The sequence below is a fragment of the Schizosaccharomyces japonicus genome (genome assembly GCF_000149845.2).
Source record: "Schizosaccharomyces japonicus yFS275 unplaced genomic scaffold supercont5.1, whole genome shotgun sequence".
Taxonomy (NCBI): Eukaryota; Fungi; Ascomycota; class Schizosaccharomycetes; order Schizosaccharomycetales; family Schizosaccharomycetaceae; genus Schizosaccharomyces; species Schizosaccharomyces japonicus.
In genome coordinates, this window is record NW_011627860.1 from 4068488 (window position 1) to 4088009 (window position 19522).

At 42.0% G+C, this 19522-nt stretch overlaps 8 protein-coding genes across 8 annotated transcripts; 3 read left to right on the forward strand and 5 right to left on the reverse strand.

The window, feature by feature from the left end:
• The first annotated feature begins 170 nt into the window (after window positions 1–170).
• On the forward strand, window positions 171–2764 carry SJAG_00096 (alpha-amylase). Its single transcript, XM_002171358.2, has one exon. The coding sequence runs from the start codon at window positions 785–787 to the stop codon at window positions 2576–2578; it is 1794 nt and encodes a 597-aa protein (XP_002171394.1). The 5' UTR covers window positions 171–784; the 3' UTR covers window positions 2579–2764.
• On the reverse strand, window positions 2655–4898 carry SJAG_00095 (transcription factor TFIIF complex alpha subunit Tfg1). The gene is made up of 5 exons (XM_002171357.2): window positions 4235–4898; window positions 4068–4163; window positions 3865–3996; window positions 3710–3814; window positions 2655–3647 (listed from the first exon to the last, which is right to left on the reverse strand). Exons 1-5 carry the CDS (start codon window positions 4784–4786, stop codon window positions 2928–2930), a joined length of 1605 nt encoding a protein of 534 aa, XP_002171393.2. The 5' UTR covers window positions 4787–4898; the 3' UTR covers window positions 2655–2927.
• On the forward strand, window positions 4080–6236 carry SJAG_00094 (complexed with Cdc5 protein Cwf26). Its single transcript, XM_002171356.2, has 2 exons — window positions 4080–5788; window positions 5840–6236. The coding sequence occupies exons 1-2, from the start codon at window positions 4893–4895 to the stop codon at window positions 5844–5846; spliced, it is 903 nt and encodes a 300-aa protein (XP_002171392.1). The 5' UTR covers window positions 4080–4892; the 3' UTR covers window positions 5847–6236.
• SJAG_00093 (nucleoporin Nic96) lies at window positions 6170–8942 on the forward strand. The gene is made up of 2 exons (XM_002171355.2): window positions 6170–6458; window positions 6504–8942. The coding sequence occupies exons 1-2, from the start codon at window positions 6262–6264 to the stop codon at window positions 8839–8841; spliced, it is 2535 nt and encodes an 844-aa protein (XP_002171391.1). The 5' UTR covers window positions 6170–6261; the 3' UTR covers window positions 8842–8942.
• On the reverse strand, window positions 7245–11237 carry SJAG_00092 (GTPase activating protein). Its single transcript, XM_002171354.2, has 2 exons — window positions 9202–11237; window positions 7245–9142 (listed from the first exon to the last, which is right to left on the reverse strand). Exons 1-2 carry the CDS (start codon window positions 10999–11001, stop codon window positions 9059–9061), a joined length of 1884 nt encoding a protein of 627 aa, XP_002171390.2. The 5' UTR covers window positions 11002–11237; the 3' UTR covers window positions 7245–9058.
• A 719-nt stretch (window positions 11238–11956) lies between these two features.
• On the reverse strand, window positions 11957–13289 carry SJAG_00091 (fungal protein). The gene has a single exon (XM_002171353.2). It carries the CDS (start codon window positions 13224–13226, stop codon window positions 12177–12179), a length of 1050 nt encoding a protein of 349 aa, XP_002171389.1. The 5' UTR covers window positions 13227–13289; the 3' UTR covers window positions 11957–12176.
• A 1162-nt stretch (window positions 13290–14451) lies between these two features.
• SJAG_05373 (Rad32 nuclease) lies at window positions 14452–16924 on the reverse strand (the record flags this gene model as incomplete). The annotated part of the gene is made up of 6 exons (XM_011050664.1): window positions 14452–15097; window positions 15154–15210; window positions 15260–15338; window positions 15387–15570; window positions 15617–16697; window positions 16742–16924. The coding sequence occupies 6 exons, from the start codon at window positions 16922–16924 to the stop codon at window positions 14690–14692; spliced, it is 1992 nt and encodes a 663-aa protein (XP_011048966.1). The 3' UTR covers window positions 14452–14689.
• Window positions 16925–17210: 286 nt separating this feature from the next.
• On the reverse strand, window positions 17211–19494 carry SJAG_05372 (Ku domain-containing protein Pku70; the record flags this gene model as incomplete). The annotated part of the gene is made up of 7 exons (XM_011050663.1): window positions 19377–19494; window positions 19126–19308; window positions 18957–19053; window positions 18814–18907; window positions 17669–18755; window positions 17380–17619; window positions 17211–17321 (listed from the first exon to the last, which is right to left on the reverse strand). Exons 1-7 carry the CDS (start codon window positions 19416–19418, stop codon window positions 17211–17213), a joined length of 1854 nt encoding a protein of 617 aa, XP_011048965.1. The 5' UTR covers window positions 19419–19494.
• Window positions 19495–19522: the final 28 nt, after the last annotated feature.

Here is a 19522-nt window from a genome sequence, read left to right on the forward strand (position 1 = left end):
AAATAAGGTTTTCTCACGTAACTAAGCGAACGGATCTACAAGTCTTGTCGCAAATCATGCGGCGCATTAAATAACATGCGGGTCAAATTACTCCGCTTGCCAGAAAAAACAGCGCAGATCCAAATGACAGATAAATGATGTCATAAACGGGGCTTTGCGAAACCAAATTGAAAGTGCATGGCGTAGAAGTAGATGATGAGCATCAACGGGAGGAAATGTTCAATTAGTCAACAACGCGATGCCAACAGTTAATGAAACGCATATATGTCATGCAGAGCCTCTCTCGAATCTATCAGTGCTGCGACATCAGCCTTCATGTGTGTTGATACAGTAATAAACAAACGTAAACAATAGGGTCCCGCGTTGCTATAAATACATCGAACGCGACAGCTTAAATATCGCCTGTTCGCACCAGCTCACGTATCATCTTCCTTTACCCCAAAGTCACTCTCCCTTTGCAAACACTCTTTAGCAAACTAGCCGACACGTTTGTGTTTATTCCGTACTAATCGTGATCGACATAGACAGTACCCTCCTTTCATGAGCGCACGGAGTCGTCTTATTTTTGTTGCACATTATTGAATCTCTACAACTGCATAAGTCCGATTTCCCTATTCCCTATTTTTGTTTTATTTTCTTTTTCTATTCTTCTTTTGTTTTTTGTGCATTTTCATCTTTTCTCTCCCCCTCGTTTTATCGCTCTTGTCGTTTACAAGCATCTTATCACCCTTTTTTCATTTTTTGATTTTTTAATCCGTAACAGGGCTTTTCAGAAACTGAGAATATGCTGCTGTTATCTGTGCTGGAACTTGTTCCTGCATTTCTATTTTTCGTCACAGCCCAGGCTGCTTCTAAGGACAGCTGGCGTAGTAGGGTTATTTATCAGCTTCTTACTGATCGGTTCGCTGTTGAGGACGATGGTTCGTCCACTTCCTGCGACCCTGCTGACAAGGTTTACTGCGGTGGTACCTGGAAGGGTATCCAATCCAAGCTGGATTATGTCCAGGGCATGGGTTTTGATGCCATTTGGATTTCCCCCATTATGAAAAACTTAAACGGTACGCATGGCGATGATGGCCAGGCTTACCACGGTTACTGGAACACGGAGTTTGAGACTTTAAACTCCCATTTTGGCACGGAAGACGACCTCGTTAATTTGATCACCGATGTACATAGTCGTGGCATGTACATTATGTTTGACAGTATCGCCAATTCCATGGCCGTTGCTGGTCCCGCTGCTGATATCGATTACTCGACTTTGAAGCCATTCAATAGCTCAGAATACTTCCATCAATTCTGTATGGTTAACTTTACCGATCTCACAAACACAACTCAAATCGCCGATTGCTGGAACGGTGATGACAACGTCTACCTTGCCGATTTGGATATCGAGTCCGACGTTGTGAGCAGCTACTTGTACAACCAGATTGAGGCAACTACTGACCGTTACACTGTCGATGGCTATCGTGTGGATGCTGTAAAGCAAATGAATCTTTCCTTTTTGGATCAATACACTACCTCTGCTAGTGCTTTTGTTATTGGTGAAGTTTTTGATTACACTCCTAAGACGGCATGTCCGTACTTGGAACATCTTCAAGGCATGACAAACTATCCTGCTCGTCTTGGTATGCTCTACTCCTTCAACCAGACTGGTGCCGGTTTTGGTGCATTACATGATTTGGATTACCAAATGCGTTCCAACTGTTCCAGCTACGACATGTCCCTTTTAATCACATTCCTTGAAAATCATGATCTTCCTCGTTTTGCCAGTCAAAACAACGACACTGCACGTGCTGTTGGAAGTCTGGCGTTCTTGATGCTGTGGGACGGTATTCCCGTTCTTTATTATGGTCAAGAGCAACATCTTTCCGGTGCATCTGATCCTTACAACCGTGAGGCCTTGTGGACTTATGGTTACAATACCTCTTCTACCTATTACCAAACAGTACGCAAGGCCATTGCTTTGCGTAAGCTTGCATCAGCTGACGATGACAACTGGTTGAAGGACCAATACCAATACCTTGCCTACGACAACGCACCCGGCACTTATGCTATCGTCCAAAAGGGCAATGTTCTTGGTATGTACACGAATGTTGGCTCAAGTGCTGGTAACAAGGTGTACTCTGCCGTTTCGAACTTTGATGAAAATACCGTCATTACCGATATCTTTAGCGGTAAGAACGTTACCGTTGGAAACAACGGTTCTGTCACATTCACTGTCACTAGTGGAATGGCTCAAGTGTACTATCCTGCGACGAAATTGACTTCGTACAGTCACTACCTCGGGGCTGCCACGACTGTTTCGAGCGTGTCGAGCACTACATATCCTTCATCCTATTCCACAATTACACTTGGTCAAACTCAAGCAACGGGCTCAATCTTGGCCTCGACTTCCGCCCATTCATCTGCTGGCTCCTCTTCTGCCACCGGAAGCGCATCTCACGTCTCTTCGTCGGTTAGCAGCGTTTACGCATCGGCCTCCACGTCGTCTCAGCATTCTGCGGCTCCTCGTGCTTCTGCATTCTCTTCGGTCGGTCTGCTTTTGGTTATTGCAACCGTTGTGCTTACCGTCTTGTAAGCAATTCACATTTGAGCCGATACCAAGAAAAACAACGAATCCACCTTCGTCCACCGAACTACTGAATTGATGAAACAACTCGGTATTTTTGTTTAACGATATCTGATTATTCCCGTACATGATCATTTTTGTTTTGTGATAACTGAATAATTATTTTTTGAATTTTGGTGAAGAACTAACAGGAAGTTAACATAAATGGTAAGTAGGTGTAATACATTATAGTGTAGGGTGCTGTGGGATAAGCAGCTGCTGTTAAGGGTAGGCCCTAAAGGGTAAGGGACTTGAACGGTCAGAGTTACTTAATGAAAAAACGAACAGTAGTGTAACTAGCCTTCTAAAAGCCTTCACATTATTTCAGAACAAGTGCTTTGTTTTCTAAACGGGCAACTTTCTTAATGATTTCTTGAATAAGAGGCTTGTTACGAGCATCTGAACGGAGTTTCTGTTGAAAGAAACGAAGAAGATCTTTCACAGTCAATGGTCCATTCTTCAACACATTCACAACTTCTTCTTCTGTGATGATGTTCGCATCCGAAAGCGACATCATGGACTTAGACTTCTTCATAGACGAAGGTTCAGCTGCAGCCTCTGCTTCGCCCATACGCCGCCGCTTAGGTTTACCTGCAGCAGCCGATTTGTCCGTATGAGATGGCTTGCCTTTGTCTATCTTCAGAACAACATAGCCGCGACCATCAGCAGTTGTAGATGATTTTGTCGGCACCATTGATCCACTGGCAGAACGTTCCAAGCGCTTAGATGCTGGAGGACTTGTAGCTGAACGATGAGTGCCAGAGCCGAATCTGTTTTTCATTTTTTCTTCCTTTTTGTGCATCTCTTCTTCCTCCTTAACGACTTCTTGCTCACTGTCACTTTCTTCATCCGAGGCGTAAGGATTCTCGTCCTCATCGTCACTTTCATAGGCATTGTTTTTCTCAAGAAGCTTCAAATAACGCTGCAATTTCTTACCCTCACGGGAAATTGGGCGATTACTATCTTGGTCTTCCAATTCCACTTCTGGGTCTGCTTCACCAAATAGATTTGCTGTAAGCATTTCACGCTTGATTTTTTCCTACACGAGATAGTTAGAAAATAAAGAGCCATTAATAGAGACACGCGCCGTTTCACACGTACTTCTAGTTTCTTATTGTCCTCTTCATTTCCTTCAATGAGAGGAACGTCTTCGTCATCCGCGAAATCTTCTTCAAAATCAAGCTCTTCGTCACTGCCGGGAACTCGCTATAGGAAAGTTAGTCTCGTATAATGTTTCAGGCCGGTACAAAACATACAGGTTCATGAACAGGCTTGGCGTTCGGCACGGTTTTCAGCTTGTACATGGGAGCAGCTGGACCAGTATCTCCATCGGGTCCAGGTGCTTCCTTTTTCATAAACCATCTGGGAATGGGAGTCTTCTTATTCATCTGCAAGAAAAAGGATGTTAGTACCATTAAACTGCCACTCTAGTTCAAAAAAAAAACAAATATGTTCTTACTTTTGCTTCAGCCTCATCGATTGTCAAGGCTTGAAAGTTACTTTTCTGATTGAATCGGTAAAACCGATCCACGGGAATTACTTTGAATCCGTTTTCCTATGCGCAAAAGTTAGTAAATTGAGGTCGTCGTAACCAAACTCATTTCCCTCATGTGATATAAAACGTACAGAAAACATAAAGAGTACAAACGACGAAGATTGCCCGCCTTCCATAGTACTAGCCCAGGTATTTTTTCCGTCAAAGTCTTCCATAATCCAAGGGCAAAGCTCTTCTTCTTGCAGACGGCGAGCTTGGGGATCTACTTTGACCACTTGTCGAGTTTTCCGCTTGAAAGCATTTTGCTTCATATTCTGGGCTCCACCGTATGGAGCAATGGATGCAATATTTACGGCAGGAGCTGATGAAGAAGGTCCTTCAACAACAAGGGGCTGTTCTGCCGGTGTGTTTTGTGTCGCGTTTGGATCCTTCCGTTGCATCTTAATCGGAGGAACGAACGACTGAGCAGGATTAATGGTTTTGTTGGAATGAAACTTGATAATATGATGTTTTGCATTTCCTCTTTCTGTCCTGGGAACCCATGTGAGTCGAAAATCCGAATAGCGGGTAGTCTGGGGAGTAGGATTTGCCGCCGAACGTAAATCACCGTTTAAACTTGGTTTTTCTGGATCTATGGGCTCCTCTTTAACAGGATTGTAAGAATTTCCTCCTAACTGACTCATTATAGCGTCTAACTAGCAAAAAATATGTCCTACCCCAGCAATCTGAGGTAATGTGTAGAGGCTACGTTAACCGGCGCAGATACGCTTAGAGTTATCCAGAGCCATTATGTCCACAGCTGAGTACATTGCGAAGCGTTATCTCACGAAAGACGGCGGTTCAAAGAAACGAAAGAAGAAGCAAAAGGTCCGGGAGAATTTGGAGATTCAAGACGACGATTCTGCAGATCTTTGGGCTGCTGAAGAAAACACCCAGGAAAAAGAAGCTCTTCTATACGGAAACGCTGTCCAGAACGACATATTAGCAAACGATACAGTTCGGATTTCGGAGAGCATTGACGTTAAACCGCTGGGCGGATGGAAACCCGTTGGTGAAAGAGCAATTGCAAATTCTGTACCAGCAGTTTCAGAAGACTTGGCTGATCAAGATGCAAAACCGAAATATGGTCTCGTTACTGGAAAAGAAATTGCGGAGAAGACACGTCGGGAACGTTTGTTGGAGCAGCAACGGTTAAATGCCATTTCGGAAGAAGAGCTGCAGAAATCTCAGAAAACAGTATACCGAGATGCTACAGGACGCCGAGTGGATATACAATTGATTCGTAGAGAGGCGAGTCAACGGCTAGAAGAAGAGAGGCGGAAGGAATTGGAAAAAAAACGACAGCAACAAGGTGAAGTTCAACTTGCTGAACAACAACGACTTCAAGAAGAGTTGGAAAAGATGAAGACTGCTCCACTAGCACGTTATGCTGATGATAAGGAGCTTAATGAGACTCTTCGGAGGCGGTCTCGTTGGAACGATCCTGCTGCATCGTTTTTAAAAAACAAACCAACAGGCCCTTCTTCCACATATCAAGGTTATGCACCGCCGAATCGGTTTGATATCCTCCCAGGACACATGTGGGATGGAGTTGTCCGAGGAAATGGGTTTGAAAATCGTTGGTTTCAACGTCGAAATGAATTACAAAGCCGGGAGTTTGAGGCCTATAAATGGTCAGTGGAAGAGTAAGTATATGGAAAAATCAACTTTTATTGATTGCTTGCTAACGAACACAGTATGTGATTTACGACAGGTGGTCTTTGGTTGGATTTACTATTGAATGTGCTTGTTCTCGGAGCACAAGCTCACAAGAGCAGAAGGATTTCTCTACTAATATGTAAGAGCAACTCCGCTCATATATCTTGGGTATTGTGATTGCGAGTTCTGTTTCTGTTTCTATTTCTTAATTTTGTTCGTTGGAATCCGTCAGACTCTGCTATTTGCTAATTCGGTGCTCTAATGGATTTCACTATTTGCTTTATCTGCAATACGTTGTCATGTGGTATTCTATTTTTGATAATGTAACGCGTTCTGTTATGCTATTTCTGCATTCTAACGAGATACGTTATCTTTGTTTTCGGCAGCACATCGTTGTTCACTATACTCAATTCTCATTTCAGCTACACCTATACGGGAATTTGTCCTCTACGCTCGTGCGATGACGGTTGCTGCTGATCCTGCAGTTTACAGCGCAGATCGTTCGCTGTCTGCGGTTGCTCACAACTCCAAACGACTGGAACGTGAGCTGTTGCATCCTATTTTGCCATGTCTCCAGTTCAATTTAGGTGAATTGGAGAAACGTGCCAATTATTACTTACAGACAATTACTCCCTCAAAAGATGGAAATACAAAAGCGTATGTATGGTACTTTTCCCTTCCCTGATTCTGACGTTCTTGTAGTCATTATCTGCTTGCTGGCAGTGGCATGAATGCTGAGCAAACATTAAAAAAAATCGAGTCTATAAACTTCAACAATGGAACCGTCAATTACGAAGAGCTGTCGGTTACAGATGCTGACGTTTATTTGAAGTATAAACGTGAACAAAACGTTCTTCAATCGTTGCAGAGCATTGTTTTGGGAACGCAAAAGGAATTTGACACATACATTAGCGAGATGTGGAAAGTAATGAAGTCTTCCGACACACCTCTGGAAGAACAAACCAGTTTGAAACGATCCAAGGTCACAAATACATTATATGCTTCCTCAGCACGCTCAAAAGCTTTTGCAGCCGCTTTGTTGCGGGCTTCTGATGAACGATTAGAAGACCCTGATTACTCCGTTCTCAGAATTTTTACATCTGTTGCCGAAAAATACGGTCAAGAAACTAAGTTTCAGCTTCTTGTAGACGGTTGGAAGGCTTTACTGATGCTCTCCAACTCGGGAGAGGATATTGGTGTGCTTGAAAATGCTGCGACGCAAGCTTCTAAAACGGACGTCTCAAACGAGACGAAGACTGACTTACTCAACACTATTCAACACAAACGCCGGATTGTTAACAACTCCCTTCGTTTTCTTGAGAAACAGTTTTACTCTTTGGTGAACAAAGAGGTAGAAAAGAATTCACAAGCTGCGGCAATGGGCGGTGTGCCTTCGGTTCGTAACAAGATTCGTGCCTACATCAATCTTCGTTTTTTGCGAAATGGGGAGTGGATCGATGCAAACTTGGAAATCGTAAACAATGCTCCCGTGTGGGCTTTATTGTTCTATTTAATTCGTTCTGGTTATCTGGACGAAGCAGTTACATTTGTCAATGAGAATGAGGATGCCTTTGAGAAGTTTGCTCGAAACTTCCCTTCTTATCTGAAGTCGTACGCCAGTTCTCCCGATTACATTTTGCCCCGTCCCATTCGTGAAAAAATGCATGTTGAATTTAACCAATTCTTACGGTATGCAGTCAACCCAGATCCGTACAAGTTTGCACTTTACAAAATTATTGGCCGCTGCGAGCTTTCCAAGCGTTCCCTTCCGTATGTTTGCTCCGTCACTGAAGACTACTTATGGCTGCAGTTGAAGCTTTCTCGTGAATTTAACGAACCTACTGTTGCAGCACACGAATGCTTCACCTTGGCAGATGTGCAAAAATCCATCTTAAGTTTTGGTGCTGAGTATTTCTCACAAAAAAGCTGTAATCCAAGCATATACTTTTTTGTATTACTGATCTGTGGTCTTTTTGAAAAAGCCATTGATTATCTTTACTCCTACTCTCCGTCCGATGCTGCGGGAATGGCGATTGCCTGTGCTCAACATGGATTGCTTCGGACGCATCATGATGCTACGGGTTCTGCTTCTCATTTTATAAAGGAAGTTTCTCCCAATGTTTTCTCTCTCGATTATCCGTCCTTGTTGACAGATTATTCATACACGTTTGACAAAAAAGACGCAAAGCTGGCTGCCTGCTATCTACTTTCCATATGTTTGGATGGAAAGTTTACAACTGTTGCTCACAAACGTTTGTCGGACCTAATTCTGTATACTCGTGATTTTGCAGGTCTTTTGGGTGATACACGTGAGGATGGCAGTCGTATTCCAGCGTTCCTGGAAACACATCGTTCTCTGGCTTACTTTGATACCGAGACCAGCTTTCTGAGGAACATAACTCGTCGCTCAGCAATGAAAGCTGAACAACGGCATCAAATCACTGATGCTATTCTTCTTTATCATCTTGCTGAGGAATACAACACGGTTGTATCTGTGGTCAACCGGCTGCTAGGCAACACGCTTTCTAGCTTTTCCCAAAATAGTTCGTTTGACGACAAGCCGGTCATGTTGGCAAAGAGTATGCTTCAAATGTACGCCAGTAATCCTGGCGTTATCACTCGTATAGACTACAAAAATCGGGAGACAACGGACCTTTTAATGCTTTCAGTCTCTGCGTTTCAATCATTTTCGCAGAAGAATTACGAACTTGCATTATCATCTTTACAAAAACTTGAATTTCTGCCGCTGGAGTCTGAATGTGACTATGCTTCAATCAAGAAAACAGTTCAAGATCTTCGCTTTCTACACGAGGCTGTCCTTCAAAACCTTCCTGGGCTTGTTTTAATTGCAATGGAAAGTCTGAAGGAACTTTATCTGAAAAATCGTCACTCAGCCTATGGGCGTTTGGGTCGGGAATCTAAACTGGAAGTCTATCGGCACCAAGCACGTCAATTGATCATATACAGCTCGCTGATCGATTACAAAATGCCTTCTCATGTGATTGAGAGTCTTAATCGCCTTGAGATTGAGATGAACTAAAACATTGGTATATTCACCGTGGGTTATATTGTCCTATAACTGGTTTAATTCCCACAATTTAAAGATACTTTTATAGAGTTCACTTGAATGAAAATTTGATGAATGATACAGTAATTAAAACGTAGACGAAAACTTCATAGGGGGGGATTAATGGTAATATTTAAGAAACAACATAGATGAAGGAATGAAGGTATAGGACTTCTCATTATTCTCGTATTCACTGGGATGTTCGTGCTTCATTACCGAACATTTTGGATAAGTCTTCCCATTTCTTAGTAATACTGTCATACCGTTCTTTAAGCTGTTTATTGTTAGAATCAAAAAAAATGTAAAAGTTAGCAGCCAAAAACCATTCCGTACCTCATTATGTGCCGCTTGTGTTTTATCGAGTTCTGAGGTCAGATAATCAATTTGTTCTTTGAGTAAATCATTCTGCTCAGAAAACTTCTCGTTGCGTCCCTTCATAATCTCTAATTCTTCCGCATACTTTCTTCGCAATTCAGCGGGCCTTTCCTCAAACTTTGCTTTCAGCTCATCCAGTTCTGTCTGTAATGCAGCAGTTTCCTCATCCATAGAAGTGTGTTCCATCTCTTTCTCTTCAAGTTGAGAAGCTAAAGAGTCATGTTCGCCTTGGAGCTGTTTCGTTGAAACAGCGGCTTCAGTGGTATCTGTTGTAAACTTATCGATTTCGGTACGCAGGGTAGCAATAGTTTTCTCTAATTGTTCTCGCTTCGCCCGCAACGTATCATAAATAATGTTTCTTCGTTCTGGGTTAAATGGCTCTATCTGCAAGGCCAACGCATCCTGTATCCATTCGTCTATACTCACAGGACTACGGCCATAAAACGAATAGCGAGTGGGGCTGCTGGTCCGATAGACACCATATATGTCACTGTTCATAAACTTCTTAAATTGTTCGATTGTCTTTACTTGCAGAATTCGTTCGGCGTTTTTTATAAGCACTGCGATCGTAAGCCGAACGAAAAATGGCAATCCGTGTATACACAGTAAGTCAAACAATCGAAGAGAATCCGTAACGCTTAAAATGGCGGAGAAGCAAGAGCAATAGCAATCAAAGTGTTTTTCAAGTGATGTAACACATAAACGAGAAAGAATAATGGCCAATTCAGGGCATGCGTCCTCAAGGCCTTGCATGACCTGCATAAACAAGGTGCTTTGAATGGATGTAGTATCGACGGTGAATAGCTCGGACATAACATTTTTCCGCAATAAGCACACGAGGGCACGGAAACTGTTCGCTTCGGGAAGATAACAGAGAAAGGCAGTTGTTATCCACAGAAGCTTGTCAAAAGCATATTCTACAGTAGTGTCAAATAGTGTAAATGCATGAAGCACAGAAAGCAGACTATCGTTTGAAACGCGTAATCGGGAAGCATTTCCCTGGCGCAAAAGTTCGACGGGAGAACGAAAGGGCTGAGACCGTATAGTTCGTCTAAGTTCAACATCAAGTGAATTTCGTTGAAGTGCAAGAGTAATGTACAGCGTTAGCAATTCATTTTTTTGAACATTAAGAAACAATTCCCAACAAACAGCACGTAAAGGTGAGGGAATGACATCGTTGCACTCATTGATAAGTTGAGACAAGGTCTCCGTACTTGGTGCTCCGTCATCGTTAATAAATACTTCAACCCAATTATTCCAATCCACACATTTAGCCGCCGGGCTATCCTTTTCTGTCCGTTGTGTCAACTTGCTTTGTAGTGCTAGAATCTTTTCCTCAAAGTCCGCAATCTGTTCACCACTCCTGCTTTTCTTCACAAGACCGCAAAGCTGTTGGAAAGGTTGTTCGGGAGAGCCTGAAACATCGCTTGCCGGTGGGCTGGGGGTCTTTTTAAACGCGTTCGTAGCATCTGACTGTAGCCAAGAAAACCGGCTTTTAAAGGACGCACCACTGGTTTCAGAGCTAACAGAAGTGTTGGAGACGACAGGCCGAACGATAGATCCTTCGACATAAGAAAAAGCATTCTTGTTAGCATCCAATGGAGTTGTAAGAGCCGGTACTGACCCGTCTAAATCAACATCCTTCATAGAATTGGCAGTTTCTGCTCTGAACTCGCCGATTTGAAAATCCGTGGGTTCAGATTCGTTTTCTGCTCTCAATTGAGGCTTTGAGCCCAAAGATCCATCAGAGATGCTCATTAGGCGACGTAGAACAACACCGTCTCCTTCTAACTCTTTAAATCCTATTGTATCACCAAATGTTCACTGAACAAAGACCCTGGAGCAGTAACGCGTCGACGACCCGTCCGCACAGAAATTGTTAAGTAAAATCCTGTACCAGCAGGATGTTCCTCGTAAACGTCAAATTAGCCTGAAAACAACAGCACAACCGGTAAAAAACGCGAATTCCCAACAACCGTGTCTTTCTGTTTGGGGGAGCGCACAAGTAAATAAACCGACACCACATAGGTCAACTTCCTCAACTCGTTACAGCTCCCTAAACCACACTGTCACTACAGAAACCCTAAATGAAACTCGCGACGCGTAAACAAACACGAAACAGACTACTCGGTTCGCAAAAAAACATCTTCAAAATCTAACATTCACAATTGCAAGGCAAATACACCAAACTATACTACAAGCAAACAAACAAGCAAACTAGACGGTCAGTATTGAGAAACAGGGAATACACCACATCAATAAAAGAAGCAGTAAAAAGATGCTCAGTAGGAACAATTGGATAATTTGGGTTATCTCATATGCAGAACGAGTTGCGGTCGTCCTACATCGTATACCTAAATTTCATCGTTGCATCTGCTGCTTCTGAAAAAGAAGACATACCATATATAGTACATTAATTATTGTCCGAACAGAACCGAATTGTTGTTAGTAGAAGGCAAGTGTGCATTTTATGTTCCTCTGAACACGAAAAAGCAGTCACATGGTGTGGCACATGAAGAAGGTGCAAAGATGATTGGACAGCATAGTGCAGGTTGTACACACTGTTAAAATGCTCTCAGGCATTTACTAAAACTCGTAAGCTGACTATTCTTTGTTTTATTGTCATTTTTGTTGTTTTTTGTGTGGACTTAATTGACTAGTATCGTCGAGCCTCTAGTGAAAACTCACCACCAAAAAATGGGTTTGAGACGCACTCAAGGTGTACACGCGAGACGAACAAGATTGACTTTATTTATTGTTTATATTTGCTGCGGGTAATAGTTTCGTAATAAAATCTGATTAAAAAGTTATCATTATTTATTCCATGCTGTGGAGTCGCGCCTAAAGTTTTTAAGCGAAACCTTAACTACGAAGAGAAATAAAGAGAAACGAAACATAAATGCAACATGCGAAAGAGCATTATGGCTGATATCTTATTCATCAGACATGAGCTCTTCAAGTTCGGCCAGTTCCTCGGCGGTAAGTATGTCGTCGGCGTTTTGGGAATTAGAATCAGTAGGTTTGACAATTGAACGTCCCTCAAGAATACGAGGAACATCCCAAATGGCTATGGTTGTATCGAGTGAGCCTGAAAGCAACAAATTTTTCCATTTTAGTAACTTCGTCACCTTGTCTGAGTGACCATGTAATGTACGAAGGCACTCTCCGCCGCTGCCATTCCATAGATGGATAGAACCGTCACGGCAGGCGGTCACCACAATAGAGCATGGCCATTGAAGAACGTCTGTGCAATGTTCACTGTGTTCCAGCTTTGTTTCTTCGCGAAGCTGGGGATACAGAGACCACTCACGAACGGTTGAATCAGCAGAGGCCGTCCACACGCTTCCATCGTTCATGGTGTCAAAGACTAGACTATACACATTGGATTGATGGCCCCAGAAAGCGTCATCGATGGGTTGGACGCTCTCGCGACTAATGCTCCAGCAGCGAATACTGCTTTCGCCGCCGCAAGTCCAAATGACACAAGACCCAGGCTCACGCACGATGCACTCGACACCACGGGTGTGTCCTTTCAACACGTGCAGGCATTTTGTTGGTGTCTGATTAAGATCCCACACGAATAACTCCCCGTTAGAAGAGCCGGACACAAGAAGTCCAAGGTCCTGTAATAGCAACAGCGAACGAACATAGTCAGAATGACCAAAGAGTGTTTCCACACACTCCCCCGTCCGGATGTCCCATTTTTTGATGGTTTTATCCCATGAACCAGTAAATAAATGCCGCTTCTGGTCGGTCAGCTTTTCAACCTGGCAACATGTCACAGGTCCGTTGTGTCCGCGATATGTCTTGCAGAGAGTTTCCTCTTCTAAGTCATACAGATAGCAGATATGAGAAGCAGCGCAAACAAATACACGAGGAAACACCTTCCGTTGTGGAGTCGTCAGATCAAGTTCCAAGTTTAAAATCTTGCCCTTCAACTGACAAACCTTGTCAGCGCAAGAGAATCGCGTTTCCGATGACATAACGGTATCGCAAAAGCGGATAAATCTTCTCAATTTGTGTGTCTTACATGGTGTTGCATTGACAATAAAATAGAGTTAATTAAGCGAACTACTTGCGCTTCGGTTATTTGAAATAGCTATACACGATCAAATATATTGGGCTATAGTTGTTTGGTAAGTTGTCTCCTATATGAACGTTTTAGTTTACGTTATCGCCTGTTCTCGAGTTACATCTTGCTGTGGTTATTTTTGTTCAATGGATTAGTTTAGATGAATATTGTTACGCTCAAACGACCGATCATTTAAGCAAACAGAAAACTTTATTTAGTATCATAATTTACTTCATTTTGAACATCCATGCTAAACTTTAGATTACGTTTTTTTACCTTTTTTACAGCGAATAAGTCTAAATTTTGTGTAATGCAAATCAGAGTAAGTCTTGCTGAAGCGGAAAAAGAGATAGTTTAGTCCATAGAAGCGATAAAAGACTCTAAACTTTTGGCTTCAGCAGCATGTTTGTTACAATTACGTTAATGAAATTGATTAAGACGTGGCACATTCCATTTACGAGTGACCTGTCTATTTGGGTTAAAAGGGTCGCACGCAAAATAAAACAGAATAGTGTACGACATTACTTGAATAGTTTTAGGGGCTTAGTCAATAGTTTTTCTCGGTAAATCAATACTACAAGGGAGACATTGATTCGATTTCCTGTAATTATAGCGTTTAAATGCGACATTAAAACTTTGAAAATGCATCGGTCAAGCTAAATATATTATAACGATTACACACTTGATCATTCTAAGTTCGTCTAAGCTAAGCTTACCGTCCGACATTATGAACCTAATTTAGGAAGCCGGTATACAGTAGCCTGCGAATTATAAGTTAAGTCTTATTTAGAAAAAGAAGTACAACCACCATGTTCCCTTGTTACAGTTTAATCTAAAACGTAGTAAAATCGGAGTTTATACTGTTTAAATGGATTACGTAAAGTTACAGTTCTAGAAGTACTTAATTCTTCATTAGCTAAACTCTCGAGTAGGTGTTATACTATGTACAGCAAAAACATGTTTACTATTATGATGACTATTATGTGTTAATAAACACCACAGGAACGTTCAAGTCTCTTGATTGTACGACCAGTCCCTTAAACATAGCAACAATTTGCTGACCTAAAAGCTATATCAACTACACATATACCTTGGCGACTAAATTACTTGGTTTTTTGTTCTTAGTATCTATCGTACATGTAAATAAGCGAGTGAACTTGCTTTATTAAAGATAAACTTCAAACATATGTTTCATGTGACAGCGACACATTGTCGTACAGTAGTCGGAATTGTTGTTAGCTCACAAACTATCAACTCGTAACTCAACCTGAACTTCTCTATCTTATTTCCGTTTCATAATAATCTATGTATTTTTTTTATCAACTCAAACTAGCTCTCTAGAAAAGCAATGTCTTAACAGAGTTTGAATGCGGTTTAGAGTTCAAGAATCTCATCATCCTCCGGATTCCTCGAAGACGCATTTTGCCTCGTGTTGGTTTGGGACTTTCCGAATGACAACTTTGATTGTTGGGATGCTCTAGAGCCACTCCGGCCTCGTCGAGTACCTGTCATTGTAGAGGGAAGTGTTCTCCGTTTAGTACTTGTTGTAGTAGAAGACCTTGTGTTTGGTGCAGCTGCTTTTGTAGCGGCATTCTTCCGTTGCCGCGTGGAAGTACGCTGTTTGGGTTCTTCATGTACATCGTTATGCTCGGTCTCAAAGATACTTTGGGATTGAGAAGGAAGGAACAACGGCATTTCTTCCATAGTTTCATCGTGCGCAGGCGCATCTTTGAAAAGATCGTGTTGTTCAGACCTTTCATCCATTGAAGTTGGAACCTCAGGCTATATTATCTAGTTAGCAGAAACCATAACCATTAATAATCATAGTTTTAACATACACTGCCTTTTCGCTTCATGTGGGCCAAATTGCCCATGCCATCCATAATGTGTTTGATCTGTGCCAAGTTAGAAACTTCCTTCATTCACAATGAATTCAAAACACACCTCATCTTCTAAATTTTCTTCCGTAACTCGTTTCTGTACAAGCACAGACACTTGCTTCTTCACATAGTTTTCGACAAAGCTATCAACAATTAGAATTACTGAAAATGATTTTCGTCCTAAGACGTACTCTTTCAATGCATCCTTGTCATCTTTCTCAACATATTGTGCGACGGCATAACCAAGTTTCTGCTCAGGAAGACACTCCAATCTGTTTGTATCCAAATACTGTTTCACGAGCGTTTCAACACGTAGAGAGTCAAGTTTAATTTCTTCACCAGGTGCTGCCAGCAGCGCCTTATCTTTGGCCGTTCCTGAAAATGGTTATTAAGGCTTGCGTATAAAACAAAAGGTACATACGTTTGTAATGCCGTTTCTGATAGAAATGAACGATGTCATTCACGTTCGCAACTTGTCCCACGAAACGATTAGAAAATCTTTGAGGATTCTCTGTCTGGTACCCACCAGAATAATCAACGCGAAGTCGAATCAGTGGTAAAGGAGCTTCTCCACGCTCATTTTCAGGAATATCTGACTGACTTTGTAGCCACTGTTCTTGTGCTTCTTTAATGGCATTGTCAACCTCGCCAATTAAATACTGCAAAACCTGTGACTTATTATCGACCATAGGTGGGATCGATTGAACTTCGGAAAGAACGACGTCTTTCATGACAAACGGGCGTACCGTTCGCAACCGAATTTTTTCCAAGTTGAACTCTTTTCCCTTTATGTTCAGAATACCCACATGCTTCAACGCTGTCTCACCTTGACATAGACTGGTGACGACGGAAGAACCCGGTTGTACAACGGTAAATTTTTGCGTAGGATTATATGAACCATCGATTAGACACTCATGTTCATGACCCCACAAAACAAAATCGTAGAAGTCTTGAATAAAGCTCTCAGGTAGGTACCCAGTGTCAGTGTGTGCAGAGTGATTTTGATGAACAGTCAATAAATTAAACCATTCATCCCGATACAAGTCTGGCCTCATAAATTTTACCTTTCCTTCCCGGAACGTATGGTACAATCTTTCATCACGAACATTTGACAGACCATACAGTGCCAATTTCGTGTAGCCCTTCTGTAGAAGGATAGGTGCGATACTAATATTGTCGTTTTCGGGAACCCTGCCAAAGTAATTCAGCAACCCGGCGACTTGCAAGATATCCAAAGCGCAGTAATGCCCTTCTCCGGATGGATCATCATGGTTTCCATGGATAGAAAAGACAGGAATAGCGACATTGATATTTGGATCCTGGTAATTAATATTACACACAGCTGTGTCTCCGGTAATCATAGACATATCAGTCAAAACCTCTAGCTCACAAGGTTTGTCACCAAGACAGTTTAATCGCAATGCTCTCATTGTCTGATACAATGCTTTCCTAGACGGTTTATTATCATGAAACAAGTCGCCTCCGAGTAAGATCATGTCAACCTATTTTCATCTGTTAGATTATGAATCCATGATTCAAAAACAACCTCTCGCTCTCTGGCAATTCCAAGAATCTCATTAAAGGTACGGATCGCGTCATTTCCTCGAATTGGATCACGTTCAGCATAGCCTATGTGATTGTCCGAGGCTATGAGAATTCGGATTGTATTTTCATCATAGTCGTCAACACCTTGCTCCTCAACTTCAGACAGTCGTTGTCTTCGCGACATTGAAGAATGAAGGGACCTGAGCGTGTTCTGAGCACAAGACGCGTTGCATTCAGAGAAGATGATACGCTAAATCCCGTTAGTTTTCCTTAAGACGATTAACGCTATCGTTTTTCTTCGTTAAAATAAACAAAAGTATGCAACACAAAAGACTTCATTAATAAGATGCATTAAGTGTTGCATGCGACGCGTCGTATTGAGGTTGTTCAGAAAATGATTTTCCGAGTTTGTTAATTGCGAGTGACCTCAGAAAACCAAAATTATATATCTAAAAGAAAAGAACGAGACCTCAATAACCCGTAAAATAACGACAGATCGCTTCAATTAGCATTGATTTCTTGCCCGAAGTTGGAATGCCATGCCGTTTGGCAATTTCTTTTAGATTGACAACCTTAAGTCCCTTTGCATATTAGTATTGACAACAGGAGGGAAAAAAACAGATGATACGAGGCACTTACTTTCAGGCTGTCCGCCAGCATATCACTATCGCTGAGCGATTTTAAAACGGTATCATCACTGTAATCGAAATTGCTCTTCTGAGTCCGAATGCGTTTAGCTTTTGGTGCACTGGAACTGCTGCGAATCTCCCTCGGTTCCGATGCTGCAACAGTTTCTTGAGTTTCTGCCTTAGGCGAAGTGTGAGCACGACTTATTCTATTTGCAGCTCCGTTTACTTGCTTAATAAACGGACCAACTCGCTAAAATAATAGTTAGACAAGGGAAATAAATCGACGAAATAAAACTTGCTTTTTCAATTGCAGCGTATTTTGGCAGTGTGGTGTCGACTAGTTGGCTCGGCACAGGCTCGTCCAAAGCCAAAGCTTGAAGTATAGTATAGTGCCACTGCAAAGCTATATTGCTATATTTGCCCGGATAAAAACTTCTTAATTCGATTCCTCGCACAATCTGTTTGAAACCACTCAATAGCGTGTTGTCAGGCTTTGCTTTGGTTCTCGGAGGAACTGTACGAATATCGTCTGCGGTTGGCAATTGAATTAAGAAGAAACCCTGTGGAAGTACAAAGTCGTCGAGAACCGCTGTTGAAGTAGGTGTCGCTATTATTGCTACAAAACACGGAGTCGCCTTTTGCTCTGCAATGAACCATCCAATACCCAATAAATTGTCACGCAGGAGCTTTGCATGCAGAGCGGAAAAAACCAGTTCACTTCCTTTTATATCAATGCTCTTTGCTCGTATAAATAGCGAAGGTTTCACGTTCATCCAGGATTTGTATGTAGTCAATGGACGGAAACCAATAATACGAAGTACAGGTCCTCCAAAATAACGAATTTTTGACAGTTCGTCCTGAGAAAAAACGACTTGTTTTCCACCAAACATATACGCACGTTTAATCTCATCTTTTTTTAAAACGCGTTTTGTCTCGAAACTGACTTGCGTACTTTGCGGCACAGCAATTGCAAATTGCTCACCCTTTGTGTATACCCATGTTGTTTTCGTTGGCACCAAACGCCTAAATATAGCGAATCCTTCAACATTAATCTTTACATTATCGCTTAACTCCATGTTGAAATGAAACTGGGCGCGCCGAGGTTTCTGCAGCGCCCGAACAGCATGCAGCATGTTATTTAGCTGCTCTTGTCCGCGTTGTACCTGTGGTATGGTTTCATGATTACGCGAGGCGATACTAAGGAACTCCCGGTAAAAGTTGCTTACGTTAAAGCTATGAGCTGGAGAATCGAGAAAGATGGGACAAAGGTCAATGTTCATATCTTTAAGGTCCTTCGCTCTCTGCATAAGCGCGTTCTTCTGTGAAGAATCCCACGCAGGTGTGTCATTATCGGTAATTAAGAACAGTCGTTGACCAATGTTTTTCCTAAAGGAACAAAGTTGTCAGTTCTCTGCATTGATCCTTATATGAAAGAAAGACATACGTGGTTGTGAGCATGATAGAGGCTGAATACAATGCATGGGAAAGAGAGGGGGGATTAGAGGAAGGGCGTAAAGATTGTTTTACCGAATCGAAATCTAGAATGTAAGTAGACATGATCCCTAATTCTTCTTTCATGAAACCTACCATTCGCATAGTGTTTTAGGTGTTTTAAACGGTTGGAATCTGGCATATCCATTGGCAAAATTACATATTCATTCTCAGCATTTCCAGTCGCTTCTTCCTACAGACGCGATATATTAGTGGTCGGGAAGAACGCTATTTGTAAAGAGGCTCTACCCCAAACTATACATACGGTTCCAAATAAGAGAACTCCAATTAAGTCATTAGGAGTCGAAATAACCTTTTGAGCAGCCAACTGGTAAGCACAAATGAGAGCAGTTTGAAGAGAACATGGATCAACATCACTTATAGGCTCCATCATACTGGGAGACACCTCAATGACAAACAAAATCGCGTATGTTTTTCCATATTCATTCTAATACAACCGGTTCATGTTAAAAAAACTGCAATTTCCCCGATAACGGAGCGTGTTGCTTGACGTACCTCACTTTCATCCACCCAATTCTCTGAATTACTGGCCATCATAAAACATGACAGTCTGTGAGAAGATAAGAGAAAAAATTGACCGTAATTCAATGATCAATTGCTAAAATACACGTGAATTAGCAGAGGTCGCTAGTACGTGGTGC